Raw genomic sequence first — 23,464 nt, forward strand, 5'->3', positions numbered from 1 at the left:
TGGCCTCAGGCCTGGGTGTGTGCCAGCCACCTACTCTGCTTCCGTGTCTGCCCAGAATGAGTAGCTGACTCAGAAGGAGGAAAAGAAACTTTAAAAATTGTAGTGGACAGACAAAGCGATGCTGTCTGCTAGAAATTCCTGTGAAAATGGAAATGTTCCATATTTGTGCTGTCCAATACAGTAGCCACTAGCCACGTGCGGCCACTGAACCCTTGAAATGTGGCTAGTGCAAATGAGGAAGTGAATTTTACATTTTCACTTCTAGTCGTTTAATTTTTTTTTAATTTTGTTAATGTTTATTTATTTTTGAGAGAGAGAGACACACAGACAGACAGAGTGCAAGTGGGGGAGGGGCAGAGAGAGAGGGAGACACAGAATCCAAAGCAGGCTCCAGGCTCTGAGCTGTCAGCACAGAGCCCGACGCGGGGATCAAACTCACACACCGTGAGATCGTGACCCGAGCTGAGGTCAGATGCCCAACCGACTGAGCCACCCAAGCACCCCATCTAGTCATTTAATTGTTAGTGTAAGTAGTCTCCATACGGCAGGTGGAGACTAGAATGGGCAGCACAGCTGTAGAGAATAAAAAGGTGTGTCAGAAGGTGGAAGTGCTTGAGAAAAGAAATTTCGAGACCACATTTCAGTTATAATTCAGCCCAAAGTGAAAAACCTGAAGTGTGCATATCTTTTGGCAGCTCTCTGCTCAACCATGACACTTTGGCGTCCAGGGTCCCCTTCCTGTGGCCTGGCCCAGACTGACCACATCCCCTCAGTGGCAACCAGATCAGAGAGTCCAGTCTTGAGGCCAAGGCTTTACGATGTCTTCGTGACTCATGAAGCTGCCACTCTTGGTCTCTATGCTCTGTTCTCCCACTGGCTGCCCTCGTGACACAGCTTACTCTCTTGCTCTGTCTCCTTCCAATTCTTTCTTTCAGTTTCCCCCGCCTGGTCTATCTGCTTTACTCACCTTCTTTTGTTCTCTTTCTCTGTACCTTTTTTCCTGCCAGCCTTCTTCCTGTCTACTCCTGTCTGCGTCTTCCTTTGCTGTGTCCATACGCCCTGATACCTGTTTACCTTCTCTCATCTTTCCCTGCCTCTCTCTCCCTCTCTTCCCTGCCCTCCCCTGAGCCTCCTCATCACACTCCCAAACTCGGGATCTCCTTGTAACGTTGTGCGCTCCCTCCCCTGTCCATACACGACTCTGCTCCTTTTCTCTGCCCTGTCCCCATCCCGGCCCTCCTACCCTGTTTTCTCTCCTGGCCCTACTCTCTTCTGCTTCTCTACCTGCAGATCTATGAGTATCGAAACGGCCAGCAGGAGGTGGAGAGCCCCTTCCAGGGGCGCCTGCAGTGGAATGGGAGCAAGGACTTGCAGGATGTGTCCATCACCGTGCTGAACGTCACCCTGAATGACTCTGGCCTCTACACCTGCAACGTGTCCCGGGAGTTCGCCTTTGAGGCACATCGCCCCTTTGTGAAGACTACACGGCTGATCCCCCTCCGAGTCACCGAAGAGGGTGAGGCTGGGACGCAGGGTCGCGGGGGTGCCCTCCTCTTAGGGGAGGGAGGGCAGTGGGTTTCCACACAAACGAGACCTCTGCAGAGTGCAAAGCCCATATATCTGGAGAGGTGGCATTTAAAAATGTCACCATTGATTTAACTTCCTTGAGTGGCCAGCTTCCTGCAAACTGCCTGACAGCTTGCCTGTCTGTGCCTTTCCTCAAAGCAGAAAGGCTCAGAGATGACAGGAGAAATACCTGTTCCCTGATCCCCTGACTTCTCATCCTTAGAGAAAGAAGTCAGCCTCCATGAAGCCTAAAACTGTCAACTCAGCTACACCTTCTTCTCTGATCTGTGTTGAATCCCTGACTCAATGGGCACAGGGAAATCTCATGAGCTTATCTAGAAGTCTTCTAACCCTCCTGTGTGGAAGCCATACATACCTCTGAACCAGTGGTGCTCAAATTTCAGCAAGCCTCAAAATCCTCTGCAGGACTTAAAATGCAGACTTCCTGCTTCTGTAGATAGAGTCTGAGAGTTTACATGTCTCACAAATTGCCTGGAGATGCCCATGCTGCCTGGGACCGCACTTTGAGAACCACTGCTCTAAACCAAGTCTTCTGTCTTCCCCAAAATGACCACACAAGCAATCCCTTTCCCATCCCCTGGCATCTATCAGTGCAAAACCTCATTCTCAACTGGAAGAAAAAAACTTTCTAGTCTTTAGCTTAAAATCTTCAGATTTCCCACAGCCAATTTCTTATGAGGGTGGGAGGTGGGGATCCTTCCAGAAACAATTCAAATGTTTCTGTTTTAATCCAGTCCAGAATCTTGACGGTAAAGTTAGAATGCGCTCACACACTGCTCTGTTCTGGTTTCAAGGGACTCAGAAAACTGTGGTTTCCAGCTGCTTGCAAACACTCCCTCATGTGTCAAAAGACCGATATATGCATCTCCTTTTGTGTCTTCTCATCCAGGCTACGTGATGGCTCCGTTTTTCTTAGCCTGTTCCCAGGCAATCTATTTCCAGCATACTCTTAGCATTATCACTGCCCCAAGAGGCAGGATGGTGAGCAGGTAAAAGGTGTGGGGCATGAAATAAGAAGTCAAATTCATGATAGCATTCTTCCTAGGATTCCCAAGAATCCTGACTTCCAGGCCACAAATTTCCTCATTTTTTCCCTCCTGTTCCTGTGATAGAATTCATGAAGCAAACTTGAGAGTGCACGGCAGGGCAAGAGATGTCATGATTTTGTCCTGATGTGGACAACATGACTAAAACGAAAGGTAGGTCAATTTTTTTGAACGTGCAGAAGCACTCTCAGACCACTGGCATTTAGACCTGATAAGCCATTCTCCCTCTCTGAACCCATCACCTCTTGTGTACAGCGCGTGCGTTGGGCTAGAAGCTCTCTAAGGTATTTTTCTGTTTCGAAGTTCCATTATCCCTTCTGTTTACACACCTCTCCTCCCCGGGGGGAAAAAAAGAGGCTGGCGCCCTCTACTGGTCACTGCCGGAACTGTTGGCTGGTGACGCCGATACTAGGAAGGCGCCGCCGGTCTCTCTCAGGCTCTTGCCTCCAGAGTCCCTGGCGCAGCCCGTGGAAAGTGTGGCAAAGCTGAACCTGTCCGCCTCCGGGGCACCAGAGCCAGGCTTGGGTAAGAATAGAAGGAAGACGAGTTTGTTATCAGAACCACAAAGCCTCTTGGGATGTTAGGGCTGGAAGGAAGCTTGGCTCTCATTTCCTGCAGAGGTTCTGAACAAAGAGCAGGCAGGCCTCAGAATTGCCCAGGGGGCTTTCCTCGTGTAGCAGTCTCCCTACCTTTCTTATGAGCATGAGCTCTGTGGCCTGGAGTGAGGGCTCGCGTATGTAAGTAGAAATGACTCCCCAGGTGATTGATTGGAGGGTGCAGCTCTGGTGCCCCTCATTTTGCGGCGGGGAGATCGGTGAGGCGCTTGCCCAGAGATAGGAAGCAAGTTAGCGCCAGACACAGGCCTGCAGGCCAGATCTTTTGGCTACTGGGCTAGCTCTATTTCCAGTACATCTTTCCCTTCGACCACCATCCTCTTTCTGCTACTCCTTCTTTCTTTTCTTTCTTTTCATATCTTTTCCTTTCTCCGCCCCCCTTCTTTTCCCTCCCCTTTTTTCCTTCCTTCTTTCCTTCCTCTCTTTCTTTCTCTCTTTTCCTCTGTGACCCGTGGCAGCCTCTGAGAATAACCCCCCCCTCCCCGCAGCCAAGATCTGCTTTCATAAGGCTCAGAGCGACAGGCGCCACCACAACACAACGTGCTACATCTCCTCCAGTCCTGTGGTCCCACAGAATCTCCCTAGTTCTTGGCTCAAGCTGAACGTATCCTGTCCTAAGCTCTGACCTCCTGGCTCTAAGACAGAAATCTGAGATCTAGAAGTGACTAAAAATACTGAGCATGGATAGCTTCCTGTGTTCCTACTTCTGGGCTATTGCATTTAAAAAGAGCGTGCTTTAAGCCAAGAACATCACAAATCAGGTATTACCAAGCCCACAAAAAAGATATTTTATGTGCATGGCGTTCTTTTGTGCCGCATGCTATATTTATGACCTCCAGCTCCAGTCAGGAAACCTGGATGATCGTGGAAGCTTTGGATTGCTTCTCTGAGCTGAAGGTCATGGCTATGGCTATTCTGTGCTTTTAAGGAGTGAGGCCTGATGGATGACTGGGGCCTATGAATAACCAAGGACCATGAATCTAATTTGCTGGAGGAGTTAGCAACAGGAAATGTGGCTACAAACTTCTTTCCCACTAGAAAGGACAATGTGGACCAGGACCTTTGCCTTATATCATCTTTTAATTGTCATTCTGGTTGGCTGTGAAACAAAGATCAATATTTATTTGCATTCATTCACTCAACAAATACTTATTGAGTACTGCAAATATTCCAGGATTAGACAACAGGCTGATAATGTAGAAATAAGTGAAATATGTTCTTAATAAGCACACTGTCAGTGGAGAAGAGAGAGAAACACATCACAGCACAACCCGAGAGGTATTACAATGGGCGAATGAGAAAAGTGCACAGAGAAGTACATGAATAGCTCTGCACGAGAGGCCGAAGAAGGTTCCACAGAGGAAGGGACTTTGGTGGAGTCTGGAAGAATGGTCGGGACACTGAAAAGCAGGAGGGGATGTTGGGACAGAGGTAGCTGAGGGGGTGTGCAATACAATTGAGGAAGAGGAAAGGGGATGAATAAATGTCTACAGATCCCCAAAGAGCCCACCGCGTAAATGAGAAGTGAAGTTTTGCTGGTCCACTGAATGGAAATGAGGAGGAAAGGGCTGGATTGTGAATCTTGCTTGCCACGTTCGTGGTTTGGTCTTTATCCTGAGGGCGGGATGGAACACGGAAAGGTTTAAAGCGTGAAAATAGCAGGGTCAGATGTGTGTTTCAGAAAGCCTGGGTAATATGTGGAATGCTCCAATACTCATTTCTGTTTGGGTTTGGGATGGCCTGGAAGGAAGATGAACCGGGAAGGACCCTGTTTCCAGTCCAGACTTGTAGAGGCTACGCCCAGATCACCGGGTGGGCTGACCGCACTGGCCCCTTACATGTTTCCCATGCTCACTCGCTCTGCCACTCTATGCTCAGTGGTTGAACTAGACCTGTCCCTCACGTGTGTAGACTTTCACATCTCACCGGATATTCCTGAATACACTAGGTAAGGTAAGGGTGTGAACTGTCACCCTTACCTTACAAGTTAAGAAAAAGAGTTTCAAATAAGGGAAGTGACTGTCCACACAAAATTGGGACCTGGTTCCTCCATCTCACCCCATTCCAGGATTCCTTCCACGGCTCCATTGTTCCCTCCACTCCTCATTCTTTCTCATCCCCGTCCCCGCCCCCACTCCCACTCCTGAAAAAATTCAGCAAGGAAGCTGACAGACAGGAGAGTCAGAGTCATTGAATCTCTTTGATGCCTTCTCAAGTTCCTTAGAGCCAGGGCTAATTTAAGCCGTACTTAAAAAAAAAAGGTCTCATATATCTCCGACCCAATGACAGTTCTGGGTTTGTCGCACATGCACGTTCTGAGCCTCACTGTCCCCCTTGCAGCTGGAGAGGACTTCACCTCTGTGGTCTCAGAGATCATGATGTACATCCTCCTGGTCTTCCTCACCTTGTGGCTGCTCGTTGAAATGATCTATTGCTACAGGAAGGTCTCAAAGGCCGAAGAGGCAGCTCAAGAAAACGCGTAAGTTCCAAGATGCCAAAGTGATGGTAGCTAGCACCTTCAGAGTGTTCGCCCTCACGGACGAGGTGCTAAGCAATTGACACACTCCTCCACTTGCCTCACAACCACCTTTGAGGTAGGCAGCATTCATATACCCATTTTATGGATAAGAAAACCGAACCTGGGAGAGTGTGCCCGGGACCATGATAAGAGGCAAAGCAAGGTCTGGATTCATGCCTGCTAACTCTTACCCTGTACTCTTAACCACTGATGGAAAGCCCATAGCTACCATCACAATCCCATGAAATTAGCATTATTATGACCATTTTATGAAGCAGGCTTACAGAGGGTTGTGTGGCTTGCTGAGGCCATGCGGATGATGAAAGGAGAGGCTGGGATTTACCTCTCTGTTCCGAAAGTCTGTGCCCTCTCTGTCGCACTCAGCTGTTTGTTGTACACTGTGGAGCTCATCAGGCCATCTGAGCCCTGCCTTTTATCAGCTAAGGAGCTCCGAGCCACATGTTCTTGCCCCTGGAGCCTGGCAGCAATTAGATACGCGGAGTAGAGGCTCTCATCCTCCAATATCTAGACTGCACCTTGGCCATTTTCACCAAGGCCCTAGTCACTCGGGAGTGAGCACATCTGAGAAAAAGATGGGGTCTGAGGGCTCAGGGGGCCCCTCTGGCCTGTTATTTGGGGAGAAGAAAAAACAGAACTCTCATAGATTTACAAGGCTGGCAACATGGCTGAGGGGATAACCTAAAAGCTGTAGACTATTATCACCTAAAAATGTTTGATATTTTGCATGATATCTATGATCCCAGGCAAGTAAAAATTACAACTGATACAAGGATAGAAAGTATTGATATACAAGGGAGGTTGTCATTCCTGGCGGAACCTAGGGTGCTTGGGTTTTAGTGCTCTGACAGGAAGTGCCCACACTTGGACAGGAAGTGTCTACAGTGGGGCCTGCACAGAAAACAGAGTCATATACCCATTTTATGGATGAGAAAACTGAACCTGGGAGAGTGTGCCCGGGACCATGTGGCCCGAGGCCCCCAGCAGAGCCCGGATCCTCAAAGAGCTACAACACATGCAAAGGACAGATGAGAAAATCAGTCCACCCGTCTGGGGCAAAGCCAAGGAAACGTATCCATCTTGGCCTGACTCCCAAGTAGAAACCTAAAAGATTCTTGAGAATTAGTAACCGCAAGCCCACTCTCACAATGTTTGGGATTTAAATTTTATACTACTTACATGATCCAGAAAGCTTCAAGCTGAGAAAGTCAATTAAAAGATTAATCCTCAGACAGCGATCACCACGTAGAAGCAAATGAAAAACCATTCTGAAGGGACCTACCCCACAGCTGAGGCTTAACAGGATTCCCTACATAAAGCATTGCTGAATCTGATTTCACAATCTGATCCAAAGCTAAAAGACACAGCAGCAAACACTCCAGCACAAGCAAGAGAAGTAACAAATGGCAAGATTACATCCCAGGAACTTCAGACACAAAAAGGACCTGGTAGAAGTTAGAAAATAAGTTTATTTAAAAGAGTGAAAGCAAGGGGCACCTGGGTGGTTCAGTTGGTTAAGTGTCTGACTTTGGCTGAGGTCATGATCTCACAGTCCATGAGCTCGAGCCCCACACTGGGCTCTGCGTTGACAGCTCGGAGCCTAGAGCCTGCATTGGATTCTGTGTCTCCCTCTCTCTCCACTCTCCCCCACTGACGCTCTGCACTCTCTCTCTTTCTCTCTCAAAAATAAATAAACATTTAAAAAAAATTTTTTTTAAAAGAGTGAAAGCAATTAAAAGAGGAACCAAAAGCCCAAGAATAGAATAAGTTGCGAAGAAAAAAGAACAGGCAGATTTTAAATAGGAAGCTTAAAATCTGGAAATGAAAAATAAAGTCAATAAATTTTAAAACTTGATGGATTGGTTCACCAGAACAGTAGATAACAGACACGCTGGAAACAAATGTAAGGAAGTTATAGAGAATGAAGCACAGAGATATAAAAGGCTGGAATATCAGACTGAAACATGAAGAAAGAAAATGAGAATATCTCTTAGAATAGAACAGAGAAGGGGGAGAGGAGCCAACATGGCGGAACAGCATGGAAGTTTTTTGTGGGCCTCGCGTCCCTGAGATACAGCCAGACCAACACTAACCCATCCTGCGCACCTAGAAAACTGATCTGAGGATTAACACAACAATTTGCACAACCTGAACCACAGAATTCAGCAGGTACCCGGCGCGGAGAGGTGAACTGGGGGAGACAGAAGCCACGGAGGGCAGGGGGCCGCTTTTGCATGCGGAGGGAGGACAGAGGCGAGGCAGGGCAGCGGGGGGAAGAATATGGGAAAAGCATCCCCCCCTGCCCAAGAGCAGCTGGAGAGAAAACGGAAGAGTGGAAACAGCCGCAGAGACTGAACTAAAAAGGGAGAAAGGAGAAAGGAGAGGGTTTAAATTCCGTGAAGACTGTAAACAGGGGAGCGCAGAGGCTGAACTCCGCAGCTCCATACCTGGCGGTGCTCTGGTGAGAAGGGTGAATCCCCAGGAGCAGAGTGGAGTCCGGGGTTCTTCAGGCCACACGGGGAGAGGCAGGTCACCTGCTGGGAGGACACCTGGTAGAGGCTATGTGGGTCCCCCAAAGGCAAGGCCCCAGCAGAGCCGGGAGAACAACCACGTTCGCTGGCGCTGGAACAGCGTCGTTGGGGGTGAAGCCTGGTGCCAGGTGTGTGTTGTGATTTTCCACAGTCCCTGAAACACTGCTGCTACACTATCTCGCGAAGTTTTTCTGGGGCGGGCTGGCCCCCCGCCGCAGTCTCTGGGCGTCAGCAGCAGCATGGTCCTGCAAATGTTCCTGGGTGCGGCCAGCACCTGGCCATTGCTCAGTGAGACCCTCTGCAGAACAGACCAAAGCCGCAGTCCCTCAGAAGTAAGGAGTCGGGAAACACAGCCGCATCTGAGACAAAACTCGGGAGGGAGGTGCTGCCTGGGGCTTGGTCATGAACCGTGTAAAAGCGGGAAGTAGATGGAATCCAAAGACAAAGGACGGGTGCGCGATTGCTGATCGGGGAGAACAGAATTCAGATACTAGAGACCGGGTGTCTGGGTGACGCCATGGCATCTCTTCCGCGCATGCGCATACGCACCTACAAGTGCCACAACGATCTGCCCCAGTAAGCTAAGCAGCGCCATCTAGTGGAGAACGGAGCCATTACACTAAGCCCCGCCCAACTGGGCCAACCTCAAGTTTCAGGAACACAAATCTCTCCACCTGCTTAGTTTATGGACTATAAAGGGCTTCATAATTTGACTTCTAAAAGAAAACGAAGTAATTTCAGTCGTATTTTTGTTCGACTGACTGTTCACCAGTCCATCTATTCAGTTTTCTTTTTTTTTCTTTTTCGTTTCTTTTCTTTTTCTTGAATACAGAAAGAGAAAAAAATTCATCTTTATTTTCAATTTTTATTAAAAATATGTTTCAATTTTTTTCTACTATATTTTTTACTTTTTTTTTTGGTGTGAAAAAAGATGATTTTATTAAAGCATGGGAACAGGACCCATGGGCAGGAAGAGCTGCCTATATTTTTTACTTTTGTGTAAATTTTTTCAAATTCTATTTTACTTCCATCATTTCATTTTAGTCTACTTCAGTGTATTCATTTTTTCAAATTTTCAAACGATTTCCTTTTTTTTTTTCTTTCCCCTTTTTTCTCTAATCTGTCAAGCCCCTTTCAACACCCAGACCAAAACACACCTAGGATCTAGATCTAGCATCATTTACTCGATTTTGTGTGTGTGTTTGTTTTTAATTTTTTAATTTTTTTAATTTTAATTTTTTTTACCTCATTAATTCCTTTTCTCCCTTCAAAATGATGAAATGAAGGAATTCACCCCAAAAGAAAGAGCAGGAAGAAACAACAGCCAGGGAATTAACCAACACAGATACAAGCAAGATGTCTGAACCAGAATTTAGAATCAGGATAAAAAGAATACTAGCAGGAGTCGAAAATAGATTAGAATCCCTTTCTGCTGAGATAAAAGAAGTAAAACCTAGTCAGGATGAAATAAAAAATGTTCTAACTGAGCTGCAGTTGTGAATGGAGGCCACGGCAGCAAGAATGGATGAGGCAGAACAGAGAATCAGCAATATAGGGGACAAACTTATGGAGAATAATGAAGCAGAAAAAAGGAGGGAGATTAAGGCAAAAGAGCACGATTTAAGAATTAGAGAAATCAGTGACTCACTAAAAAGGAACATCATCAAAGTCATAGAGGTCCCAGAAGAGGAAGAGAGAGAAATAGGGGTAGAAGGATTATTTGAGCAAATCATAGAGAAAAACTTTCCTTAACCTGGGGAAAGACACAAACATTAAAATTCAGGAAGCACAGAGGACTCCCATTAGATTCAACAAAAACCAACCATCAACAAGACATATCATAGTCAAATTCACAAAATATTCAGGCAAGGAGAGAATCATGAAAGCAGCAAGGGAAAAATAGTCCTTAACCTACAAGGGAAGACAGATCAGGTTTGCAGCAGACCTATCCACAGAAACTTGGCAGGCCAGAAAGGAGTAGTAGGATATATTCCATGTGCTGAATCAGAAAAATATGCAGCCAAGAATTCTTTATCCAGCAAGGCCGTCATTCAAAATAGAAGGAGAGGTAAAATGTTTCCCAGACAAACAAAAATTAAAGGAGTTTGTGATCACTAAACCAGCCCTGCAAGAAATTAAAAAAAAAAATGTTTTAACATTTATTCATTTTTGAAAGGCAGAGAGAGACACAGTGTGAATGGGGGAGGGGCAGAGAGAGGGGGAGACACAGAATTCTAAGCAGGCTCCAGGCTCCAAGCTGTCAGCACGGAGCCCGATGCGGGGGCTTCATCTCATGGACTGCAAGATCATGACCTGAGTCGAAGTCAGCCGCCTAACTGGCTGAGCCACCCAGGTGCCACCCAGGTGCCCCATCTACAAGAAATTTTAAGGGGAACTCTCTGAGGGGAGAAAAAATGAAAAAAAAATAATAATAAAGACCAAAAGCAACAAAGACTAGAAAGAACCAGCGAACACCACCAGAAACTCCAACTCTACAAGCAACATAATGGCAATAAATTCATATCTTTCAGTACTCACTCTAAACATCAATGAGTCCATGCTCCAATCAAAAGACCTAGGATAACAGAATGGATAAGAAAACAAGATCTATCTATATGCTGTTTGTAAGAGACCCACTTCAGACCTAATGACACCTTCAGATTGAAAGTAAGGGGATGGAGAACCATCTATCATGCTAACGGTCAACAAAAGAAAGCCAGAGTAGCCATACTTACATCGGGCAATCTAGACTTTAAAATAAGGACTGTATCAAGAGATGAAGAAGGGCATTATATCATTATGATAATTAATTATAATTTCTATTATTGTTAATTATCATAATTAAGAATTATGATAATTATATCATAATTAAAGGGTCTATCCACCAAGAAGACCTAACAATTGTTAACATTTATGCGCCAAATGTGGAAACACCCAAATATATAAATCAATTAATCACAAACATAAAGAAACTCATTGATAGTAATACCATAATAGTAGGGGACTTCAATACCCCACTCACAGCAGTAGACAGATCCTCTAATCAAAAAATCAACAAAGAAACAATGGCTTTGAATGACACACTGGACCAGGTGGATTTAACAGATATATTCAGAACATTTCATCCTAAAGCGGCAGAATATACATTCTTCTCCAGTGCACATGGAGCGTTCTCCAGAACAGACCACATACTGGGTCTCAACAGCCCTCAACAAGTACAGAAAGACTGAGATCATACCATGCATATTTTCAGACCACAATGCTATGAAACTCGAAATCAACCACAAGAAAAAATTTGAAAAGGTAAGAAACACTTGGAGACTAAAGAACATCCTACTAAAGAATGAATGGGTTAACCAAGAAGTTAAAGAGGAAATTAAAAAGTTCATGAAACCAATGAAAATGATAACACCACAACCCAAAACCTCTGGGACGCAGCAAAGGCAGTCATAAGAGGAAAGTATATAGCAATCCAGGCCTTCCTAAAGAAGGAAGAAAGATCTCAGATATACAACCTAACCTTACACCTTAAAGAGCTGGAAAAAGAACAGCAAATAAAACCCCAAAACAGCAGAAGGCAGGAAATAATAAAGATCAGAGCAGAAATTAATGCTATTGAAACCAAAAAAACAGTAGAACAGATCAATGAAACCAGAAGCTGGTTCTTTGAAAGAATTAACAAAATTGATAAACCATTAGCCAATTTGGTCAAAAAGAAAAAGGAAAGGGCCCAAATAAATAAAATCAAGAATGAAAGAGGAGATTGGGGCGCCTGGGTGTCTCAGTTGGTTGAGCGTCCGACTTTGGCTTATGTCATGATCTTCTGGTCCATCCGTGAGTTCAAGCCCCACGTTGGGCTCTGTGCTGACAGCTTGGAGCCTGGAGTCTGCTTCACATTCTGTGTCTCCCTCGCTCTCTGCCCCTCCCCCACTCATGCTCTGTCTCTCTCTGAAAAATGAATAAACATTAAAAGAAAAAAAAAGAGTGAAAGAGGAGAGATTGCAACCAACACAGCAGAAATAAGAATAATAAGAGAATATTATGAGCAATTATATGCCAATAAAATGGGCAATATGGAAGAAATGGACAAACTCCTAGAAACATATACACTACCAAAACTGAAACAGGAAGAAATAGAAAATTTGAACAGACCCATAACCAGTAAGGAAATTGAATTAGTAATCAAAAATCTCCCAAAAAAGAAGAGTCCAGGGCCAGATGACTTTCCAGGGGAATTCTACCAAACATTTAAGGAAGAGTTAACACCCATTCTCTTGAAGCTGTTCCAAAAAATAGAAATGGAAGGAAAACTTCCAAACTCTTTCTATGAAGCCAGCATTACCTTGATTCCAAAACCAGAGACCCCGCTAAAAGGGTGAACTATAGACCAATTTCCCTGATGAACATGGATGCAAAAATCCTCAACAAGATATTCGCCAACCAGATCCACCAATACATTAAAAAAATTATTCACCACATCCAAGTGGGTTTTATACCCGGGATGCAGGGCTGGTTTAATACCCACAAAACAATCAATGTGATTCATCACATCAATAAAAGAAAGGACAAGAACCATATGATCCTCTCAATAGATGCAGAGAAAGCATTTGACAAAATACAGCATCCTTTCTTGATAAAAACCCTCAAGAAAGTAGGGAGAGAAGGATCATACCTCAAGATCATAAAAACCATATAAGAAAGACTCAACGCTAATGTCATCCTCAATGGGGAAAAACTGAGAGCTTTCCCCTTAAGGTCAGGAACAAGACAGGGATGTCCACTCTTGTCCCTGTTATTCAACATAGTATTGGAAGTCTTAGCCTCTGCAATAAGACAACACAAAGAAATAAAAGGCATCCAAACCAGCCAGGAGGAGGTCAAACTTTCGGTCTTCACAGATGACATGATACTCTATATGGAAAACCCAAAAGATTCCACCAAAAACCTGCTAGAACTGATCGATGAATTCAGCAAAGTTGCAAGATATAAAATCAATGCACAGAAATCAGTTGCATTCCTATACACCAACAGTGAAGCAACAGAAAGAGAAATGAAGGAATTGATCCCATTTATACTTGCACCAAAAACCATAAAATACCTAGGAATAAATCTAAGCAAAGAGGTGAAAAATCTATACACTGAAAACTATAGAAAGCTTATGAAAGAAATTGAAGAAGACATACAAAAAAATGGAAAAAGATTCCATGCTCCTGGATAGGAAGAACAAATATTGTTAAAATGTCAATACTACCCAAAGCAATCTACATATTCAGTGTGATCCCTATCAAAATAACACCAGCATTCTTCACAGAGCTAGAACAAATAACCCTAAGATTTGTTTGGAATCAGAAAAAAACCCGAATAGCCAAAGTAATCTTGAAAAAGGAAACCAAAGCAGGAGGCATCACAATCCCGGACTTCAAGCTATACTACAAAGCTGTAATCATCAAGACAGTATGGTACTGGCACAAAAACAGACACGCAGACCAATGGAACAGAACAGAGAACCCAGAAATGGACCCACAAACGTATGGCCAACTAATCTTTGACAAAGCAGTAAGGAATATCCCATGGAAAAAAGACAGTCTCCTCAGTAAGTGGTGCTGGGAAAACTGGACAGCGACATGTAGAAAAATGAACCTGGCCCACTTTCTTACACCATGCACAAAAATAAACGCGAAATGGATGAAAGACCTAAATGTAAGACAGGAAGCCATCAAAATCCGAGGAGAAAGCAGGCAAAAACCTCTTTGATCTTGGCCGCAGCAACTTCTTATTCAACATGTCTCCGGAGGCAAGGGAAACAAAAGCAAAAATGAACTATCGGGACCTCATCAAAATAAAAAGCTTCTGCACAGCGAAGGAAACAATCAGCAAAACTAAAAGGCAACTGACAGAATGGGAGAAGATGTTTGCAAATGACATATCAGATAAAGGGTTAGTATCCAAAATCTATAAAGAACGTACCAACTCAACACCCAAAACAATAATCCAGTGAAGAAATGGGCAAAAGTCACGAATAGACACTTCTCCAAAAAAGACATCCAGATGGCGAACCGACACAGGAAAAACTGCTCAACATCACTCATCACCAGGGAAATACAAATCAAAACCACAATGAGATACCACCTCACACCTGTCCGAATGGCTAACATGAACAACTCAGGCAACAACAGATGTTGGTGAGGATGTGGAGAAAGAGGATCTCTTTTGCATTGTTGGTGGCAATGCAAGCTGGTGCAGCCACTCTGGAAAACAGTATGGAGGTTCCTCAAAAAACTAAAATTAGAACTACCCTACGACCCAGCAATTGCACTACTAGGTATTTATCCAAGGGATACGGGTATGCTGTTTCGAAGGGACACATGCACCCCAATGTTTATAACAGCACTATCCACAATAGCCAAAGTGTGGAAGGAGCCCAAATGTCTATAAATGGATGAATGGATAAAGAAGGTGTGGTATATATATACAATGGAGTATTACTCGGCAATCAAAAAGAATGAAATCTTGCCATTTGCAATTACGTGGATGGAACTGGAGGGTATTATGCTAAGCAAAATTAGTCAGAGAAAGACAAATATCATATGACTTCACTCATATGAGGACTTTAAGACACAGAACAGATGAACACAAGGGAAGGGAAGCAAAAATAATATTAAAACAGAGAGGGGGACAAAACATAAGAGACTCAAATATGGAGAACAAACAGAGGGCTATTGGAGGGGGGATGGGCTAAATGGGTAACACCTAACAGAGGGTGTGGGGGGGGGGGATGGGCTAAATGGGTAAGGGGCATTAAGGAATCTACTCCTGAAATCACTGTTGCACTATATGCTAACTAATTTGGATGTAAATTTAAAAAAAATAAAATTAACGATTAAAAAAAAAAAGAATAGAATAGAGAAAATGGAGGAGAAACAATATTCGGAGATACAATGGCTAAACAGAGCATGACTTCTCAGATTCAGGAAGCACGCATGTCCTGAGCAGGATAAATATTAAATGTAAACACCAATCAGGGTTGCTTGGGTGGCTCAGTTGGTTGAGTTTCCAACTTCAGCTCAGGTCATGATCTCACGGTTTGTGAGTTCGAGCCCTGCATTGGGCTCTGTGCTGACAGCTCAGAGCCTGGAACATGCTTTGGATAATGTGTCTCCCCCTCTCTCTGCCCCTCGCCTGCTCACGCTCTGTCTCTCTCTCTGAAAAATAAACATTAAAAAAAAAAAATCAAACACCAATCATCTTTAAAGTGATAAATGGCAGCCACTGAGATAACCTCCAGCAAATACCATCTGTGTTATAATATTAGACACGTCTCCCTGCTTCTATTAATATTATATTGCAGTTTGTAGGTAGTGTACTAAGTAAATACAAAAGGGAAAAAAAGAGTAAAAATTGTAAGGGAAGAAACTAAAGAATCATGATTCACACCCAGTATAATTATCTACTGTTGTTTGAAACCTCCTATGGAGCTTCCCGGGTGTCACCTGAAACCTGCCCCCATACACGGAAGGCAGGGAGAGACTGAAGGAAGACGCAAGCCACCCCAGATTGGGAGCTGGCAGGTTGAGTGAGCTAGGGTGCGAACGGAAGGCTTTTCTAGGGCAGCCACAAGATAAGCCTGCCAGAATCTTAAAGGTTTATGTAGAGAGGACTTAGCTGGGTTCGGACATGTATATTGTCCAGATAGTCTTAACACCACATCCGTGTCCTAAGATGTGGCCTTGGGGCAGCTTCTGGGAGTGGGGAAGGCAACTGGAAGGGACACCCCAAGGAAAGTGGAAGGGGGAGCCCCTGATTGCTGGGGTCCAGCTTACAGGTCACCTGGCAGCCACATCCTTTCCATGACCCCCTCTACCACCTACATAGAAAATACAATGGAATCTACAGACAAACCATTAGAGTGAGTGAGAATGTTCCACAAGACTGTTGATACAAATCACAACATAAAAGTATAAAAACCACCTATGGTTCCAGACACAAAAATTTAGAAAAACATTTAAATATTGAAAACATTGGAAAACATTTCCGTTACAGTAGCAACAAACAGTCTCCAGTACCTGGGAATACATTTGATAAAAACGTGCAAGACCTTTGAGGAGAAAAGCACAAAACTTTACTGAAAGACTTAAGACCTAAATAAATGGAGAATAAAAGCTCGCTGTTGTAAACACGGCAATTGTCTCCTAAATTAGTCTGCAAATTCAATGACATTTCAATCAAAATACCCATTAGATTGTTCAAGGAACTCAATTAGCTGATCTTAAAAGTCACATGGAAGAGCAAAGAGCCAAAACTAGTCTAAACCAAGCGATGGCCAGATAGTGAATATTTTAGGCTTTGCAGGCTACACAGGGTCTCTGTTGTATATTGTTCTTTGGTTTTTCTTCTTTGTTTGTAACCCTTACAACTGTTCTTAGTTCACGAGCCATAGTTTGCCTATTTCAAAAAAAGAACAATACTTAAGGAAGGTGGCTGGTAGGACTTTTCCTATCAGATATGAAGATTTCTTATAGGGAAATTAAAGAATTTGTTGATACTGTCTTAAGCATACAGCACAAAGAGAAGAAAACAGAGAGCCCCCAAATAGATAAATGTGTACATACAATTTTATATAATATGTGACAGAAGTGGCACCACAATCACTTAGGGAAGAATGAACTCTCCAATATATGGTAGAAGGACGATTCCTTATCCATATGGAAAAGAAAGTAAGAGTCCCCATCTCTCACAGTAAACAAAAATAAGTTGTAAGTGGATGTAGAGATGAGATAAAACGTAAAACTTGAAAATGCTATTAAGGGAACATAAGACAGTATCTTCATTACACACAGAGAGGAAAAACGGATAATTTTCATGACACTATATCTAAAAATCTTTTGTTCATTACAAGAATCCCTAAACAAAGTTTAGAGAGAAACCACAGACTGGGAGAAGATATTTTTCAAGACACAAAACCATCAAAGAAAAATCCATGAGAGAGACATCTCAGAAGGAAAGCTGCCAAAGCAAATGAACATTCTAATTACAGAAGCAGTAATCCAAATAACCTATAATCTTATGAAAAATGTACATCAGCAGTGATCAGGGAAATAAATATTAAAGCAACTATAAAGTATAATTTCACATCCATCAGTTTGGCCAACATTGTAATCTAACAATAAGAAGTCCTGAGATCCATGTGGATAAATGGGAAGATTCACACACTGCTAGTGGAGGGAAAAAATAAAAACGCCTATTATTCTAGTTCCCTATGAAAGGACCATTCTAGTTTTCTCTTGGGACACACAGGAAGAAGGAAACGCAGAGCTATTCTATAGATGTCCTTGTTCCTGTGCCCTTGTTCTTTCCCTTTTCTTGTGTTCCCACCCCTGGGTACTAAAGTATTGATTCTCTCCCCCCCCCCCATCTGCCCTCCTCCAGGTCTGACTACCTTGCCATCCCATCAGAGAACAAAGAGAACTCTGCGGTACCAGTGGAGGAATAGAAGGGTGTGACTGAGGTGATGTACAGGGAAGGGCAGGCGAAGGTGGATAAGGATGGCAGCTTGTACAAGTGACTTGGTCACCCACACCCAAGTGACTTTAAATTTGACCCCGTAGATTTCTACCCTACCCAGAGTTCCCACCCTCGGGGTACTTCTTAAAGTCGATATCCAGGTCACAAAGCTCTGTGTGACGTCAAGCCCTTCAGAAAGTGAATTGCTTTGGCCTGAGCAATGTGAACTTCTTACCCACAGCGACAAAAAGTAGTCCCCCCACTCCCTCCTTTGTAAGGATTATGGATTTGGTCAGTGTCTTTGGCTGGCCTGGACTGGGCCAGGCTGGAAATTCTCAGTGAGTTGTTTTATTGTTGGTAGGTGGGCTGAACACTGAGGGACTGGATATTCCAGGTTCAGCGATGTTAACAGCATCAGGAGGGTGCCCCAGGGGCCAGATCACTTCCCTTCATGCATCCATCCTTCTATTCATTCATCATGCATCCGCTCATCTCTGAACTTTCACCTCTGACTTCTAACTCCATCAGACCTCCACACACCGTAAGACTTGGCCAGTACTGAGGAGTAAACATTTCTACACGGACTCAACCTCACCCTGTTCCAGCTTTCAAGCAAGGAACTCCCATGCCAACTGGACTTCCCTGTGCTCCAAATGACTTTGTACAAATGCTGAAGATGGCACACCCCTCTGTCCCTAACTGGTTGGAACTGGCTCATTCTTCTTTGTTGCAAGTGAATGGATGTCTTAATGGAAGGAAGTAAGAATGATAATTTGGTTAAAGCAGGAGCATCATGAAGTGGGATTCCTTGAAATCAGTCCCTCCACCCCCACCCCCCGCCAAGTTCCTGGCCCACTTGACTAGAGCATCAGAGCAAAACATGCCTTTCTAGGATCTTCAGTGATAGAAAGTTTAAACATGGACCAAGATGTTCTCTGGAACTTGGTACTCTGGGGCTAGATCCCGATAGGTCTCTAAGGACTATGTTGGCCTCAGCCCTTCAAGAAGCCAAAGACAGAAGTGGCCCTTAAAAGTCATACAACATGTTCATCACCCTATTAGGGTAATGTATGTGTGCCCTCCAAGTGGAGCACACCATCTGAGATGGCTGGGAAGCATTATATTCTTGTGGGCATTGAAACTGAAATTTCTAAATTCTTTTCCTCAAAATTCCTGTAGGTCAGTATTATCCCTCCTTTTATAGGAGGCAACTGAGACTCAGGGCTCAACTAAGAGATTTCAGAGGATAAACTGGAACATAGTAAGCCTTAGGCGCTTCCCACTTGACACTTTCAGAGATGGGATAATTTTGGTTTTAAAAAGACCTTGAAACTGAGTTTGGCTACAGCCATGCCTCTTTCACAAGCACAGGGGTGGACTGTCTGGCTGAGGTTAACTCTGATAGACCCATACACCTGGAAACTAGCCAAAAGGCAGAGAGGAGGACATGGGGTAGACATGAAGAGTTTCCTTAGTGAAAAGATTTGTGACTCTGAAAAATCCTCCAGAGACTGCATCTGGGAATATTTAAACTAAGAAACGTGCTTTTTAGTCTGAGAAGGATGATGAGAGAATGAGTGAAGTGATAGGGGCAGGATGGGCTAGGTGAATCCATGATGTCTAGTTGTTGAGGGTTTCTTTCCTTTCTAGATTTTGGGAGAGCACAGGGACACTGGAAAACTTGCAGTCAGTATCTCGTTTCGTTTTGAGTGACTGCTCCAAATGGGATGTCCGTCAGCACCTAGTGACCGAGGGGAAGGCTGCTTCATGGGTTCTGAGAACATGCAAGTGGCTGGGACGCAATGACAGGTGTCCCTCAGATCTGGGGGAATTCATGGGGAAAGATCACACTCCTCTGTCTTTGGGCCTCACCCGACGAACTCATTTTTTTTCCAACTCTTCCATTCTTGGGGAAGTACTTGACACAAGTCCTTGTTCACACGTTCAAGAGTCCAATTTTATTGAAGAAAATACTTGCAGTAAACTTACGGCCTTTCTCATCGGTAACTTTGCACATGATTCCTCCGAAATCGGGGACAGAATATCGATCATTTTTCGTACTTTATAGAGAATAGGCGTGGATTACTGTGCGGTTCTCCTGATCCCGTGGCTGGTGGAGGGCTGAGCTTTCAGTAGGAGCGAGCTACTTCCTATCACCCCACCTTCCTCTTGCTTCCAGTAGACAATGCATCTAAGCATCGAACTCAAAATCAAGTCATATGCATGATGGCTGCCTTTTTGGTTTCTTTTTAAAAAGCCCACCCCAGATATTTCCTGAGTGGTTTTTAATGAACTGAATGGCACCTCCCATCTCCCCCCCACCCCCCGCCCTTATTTACGTTTTACAGGTAATCTTTTTTTTTTTTCTTAACTTCTCAACCCTTCTCATTCTCAATTCTGTCATTAGAGCAATATGGTTTACAAAGTGCTTTCGTTTCTGTTACCTTAGCTCTCCACAGCTAGCCCTGTGGGGTGGGTATTACTGATACCCACATCACAAGTGAGCAAGCACACTGAGGCTGCTGGAGGCTAAGAAGCTTTACCACATGCTAAGGTCATACAGCCGGTAAGTGGAGAGCTCGGTTCCTTGTTCCACTTTGATCACAGCTGCATCGTTTCCTCTCATTGATGAGCTTTTGCCTCACCTTTGCCTCTCCTGCTTGTCCTGAGATGTCTGACGTCTTCTCTCACCCCTAGTGCCACCCGACGGCTCCTCTACCGCTTTGCTTCTTAGCCAGTGCTCCTAATGTGCTTTGAGAGTCTATCTCGTTTTGGTTTTCTCTTTCTAGTTGGTTTCCATGTCACTCTTTCTCCCTTAGCGTAATTCAACTCCTTCTTGGGAGACTTGATCAGCACTACAGAACTAAGGGTAGTGTGACCCCCAACCTGCTTCAAATCCTCCCTGCTCCCCATATTCCTAGAGGACCCAGACCAAATGTGCATTGCTCTGGAAACTTCATCTGGCATGCTGTTCCTATAAAGGGCTTAGAAATGTTCTCAAGGGCTATTATCACTTTAGGAACCCCATCTGTTATCTTGGTGCTGGATATTTTCCATGACCAATCCTCAATAACACAATTCACTAAAGACCAGGCCAGGCTTAGGTCTTATTTTCCTTTTCCTACTGCTTAACAGCCAAGAACTTGACCCTGCTCAAATCAGTTGGCACTGTATACACCCTGTCCTACTGACCTTTACTGCTAGCTCAGTCTTATATCACAGCCCTGACTCCTGTGTGGACGTACTGTGACAGACACTGCCTGTACCTACTCCCACCTTTATTTTGTTTGTTTAAAAGCATTTTCCCTTATTTTCTCCATCCCCCAACATCCACACACCCAGATTTCTCTTTGAGTTTCTGGTTTCTCCTTCGATGCCCGACTAGATGTTAGTAGGAGAGGAATTTTTCAAAGCAGGAACATGCTGGATACATGTGTATAGCAACAAATGGTTAAGACAAGAGACAGTAGCTCCCTCCTCTTCCTAGGAAACTACTAGATCAAAAAGGAAAGTACACCCAACTCAGAATCTGTGAACCTGACATCAGTCAGAGGGGAAAGGCTGTGTAACTGGCATCTTTGTAGGAAGAAACAAAAGCTAGACACATTTCAGAATAGATCTTGGTTCTCCTTTCCCAAATTAACAAAGAAATAGAAAAGTACAGTAAAATGAAGCCTTCCTCACCCCTCCTTTTGTAAATGAAAGATCCCTAAGCCAGTGAATTCACCTAGTCACTGTGAGTGTATCTAAGTAGTACTGTGTTCATCCTCCAATCATCCATCCATTCTGCATTTCAGCACCACTCTGCCTGGAGCACCAATCTAGAGCCTCAGTGTGCCCCGTGGTCTTAGGTCTGAAAAATAGCATCATCCAAACTTGTCCTAATCTCTGAAACTCCACCATAGCAGAGAACTCATGTTGAGTTATCTTGAGTTTAGTAGGACCCAGTAGATAAGTACGTGCAGCAAGTCTGAGTCGTAGTAATCAAACTCAATCCCGATCACAGGCCAGATAAGCCTCAACGCTGGTAATACGTCTCCCTTACAGACCCCGAGTCACCATTAGGCAAGAGCTGCATCTGATGTCAGCGTGTGTGATGGGGAGGGAGGCCACGGAAGCACCGTGCTTGCAGGTTTGGGAAACACCATCAGATACCATTAGTAAACTCCTGAGGTCTTTCAACTGATGGATCTCCTTGCCACATTGTCACCTTCATAGTGCTTTTTCTTCATTTTCCACAGCCAATCTTTTTCTGAACTCTAGCAATGTTGTTCCTGATCACTCAAGCTCTCGACAACCTAATGGCAGTATGTAGTGTTTTTCAGGAAATACCCTGTTCGTGTCAATAAAGTGTCCCTACACACAGCTTGCTCTGGTTTTGCTCTACAATGTGCGTCTGCCACGAATACTATGGCCTCGACCTCCCCCTCCAGCCTGCATCAATTCCTGAACTCACCATCAGTGGACATTTTCCCAGCCGATGAAAAATGCATTTAACAGTCTGAATTAAACACCATAAATGTGTGATCTAGCTGCTCTTTCCCTCTTCTCCTGCCCCCCCGCCCCCCCCCCTCAAATAAAAGAGTCAATAGTCCTCTCCTGCCTGACACCAAGAAAGTTTCCCACCAGGTGGCAAGGGGCTAACTCCCTTACCGGTCTAGGTTAAGGAAATAGAGCAAAGCTGTCTCTCAATGTCCACCTTCCTGGAAATGCCAAGGCACAAAAGGGAAAAGTTACATAAGAAGTTGTTGTTGGGATTCAGTCTACCATATGCTCCTATAATAATAGTACTGGTTAATAATGGAATAGAAATTATCTCAGTATGGTACCAGGCACTATACTAAGAAACACACACACACACACACAGTTTTATATTATCTCTAAACAACTGAGGCTTGGAATAATGGCTGGGGACCAAGGTCACACAGCTGATAAACAGTGATGCTAAAATGTCTACTCAGGTATGATTCCAAAACTCATCCATTCAACTTTATCAGGCTGCCTCCCTCCCCAGGAAAGGGTGTCCTAGATGTTGGGTGGATGGCTGTGCATATATGGATCAGCATGCCTACACACACACGTCTTTGGACCTTGCCCTCATCACATCTGGGAGAACCGAAAACATTTGGGACAATGAGTGCTCATGAGTCCAGCAATAAACACACACACCATTTATTATTTGTAGTTCAATACTTTTTCTTTTAATTCATACTGTACTTCCATGGCTCTAGCTACTTTACATTAAGATTTGGCTGGGAAGCCGTGTATGGTTTCTAGGTAATAGCAGTTAAGTTTTCAGACCTTGCGCACAGCGCCAGGCAAAGTACAGTTATAGATCCAAATACAGATGGCCAGACAACTCGACTGCAATCAACCTGTGTTCTTTCCCATATATGGCCCAGTGCAGGTGTTGTGGGCTGCTCCCTCTGCCTCACCCCACTCCACCCCTTGTCAGGATTATCCAGGGGCCACTACGGCCTCTGACCCATCCTCCCCACCTTGAAGTCTAGGCTGAGTGGGGGGAAAAGCACCATGGGTTTGGGAAGATGATCTGGTCCATGCAGAGAGTAGTCTGGCCCTAGAGTGCAGGATAGGGAAATGTGGGGAGCCACACGCTACCGTTGGCAAATATGGTTGCTTTTGTTACGC

The 23,464-nt window shown here is 44.3% G+C and overlaps 1 protein-coding gene across 1 annotated transcript in view; it reads left to right on the forward strand.

Annotated features, from left to right (window-relative positions):
- Positions 1–22,181, forward strand: part of SCN3B (sodium voltage-gated channel beta subunit 3) — a 31,653-nt gene extending 9,472 nt beyond the window's left edge. Inside the window, exons 4-6 of the mRNA XM_027036799.2 lie at positions 1,291–1,516; positions 5,588–5,726; positions 17,741–22,181. Of these exons, the coding sequence (XP_026892600.1) occupies positions 1,291–1,516; positions 5,588–5,726; positions 17,741–17,804 (429 nt within the window). The 3' untranslated portion in view covers positions 17,805–22,181. The remainder of the gene's footprint in view (positions 1–1,290; positions 1,517–5,587; positions 5,727–17,740) is intronic.
- Positions 22,182–23,464: the final 1,283 nt, after the last annotated feature.

Source organism: Acinonyx jubatus, chromosome D1 (genome assembly GCF_027475565.1).
Source record: "Acinonyx jubatus isolate Ajub_Pintada_27869175 chromosome D1, VMU_Ajub_asm_v1.0, whole genome shotgun sequence".
Lineage (NCBI taxonomy): Eukaryota > Metazoa > Chordata > Mammalia > Carnivora > Felidae > Acinonyx > Acinonyx jubatus.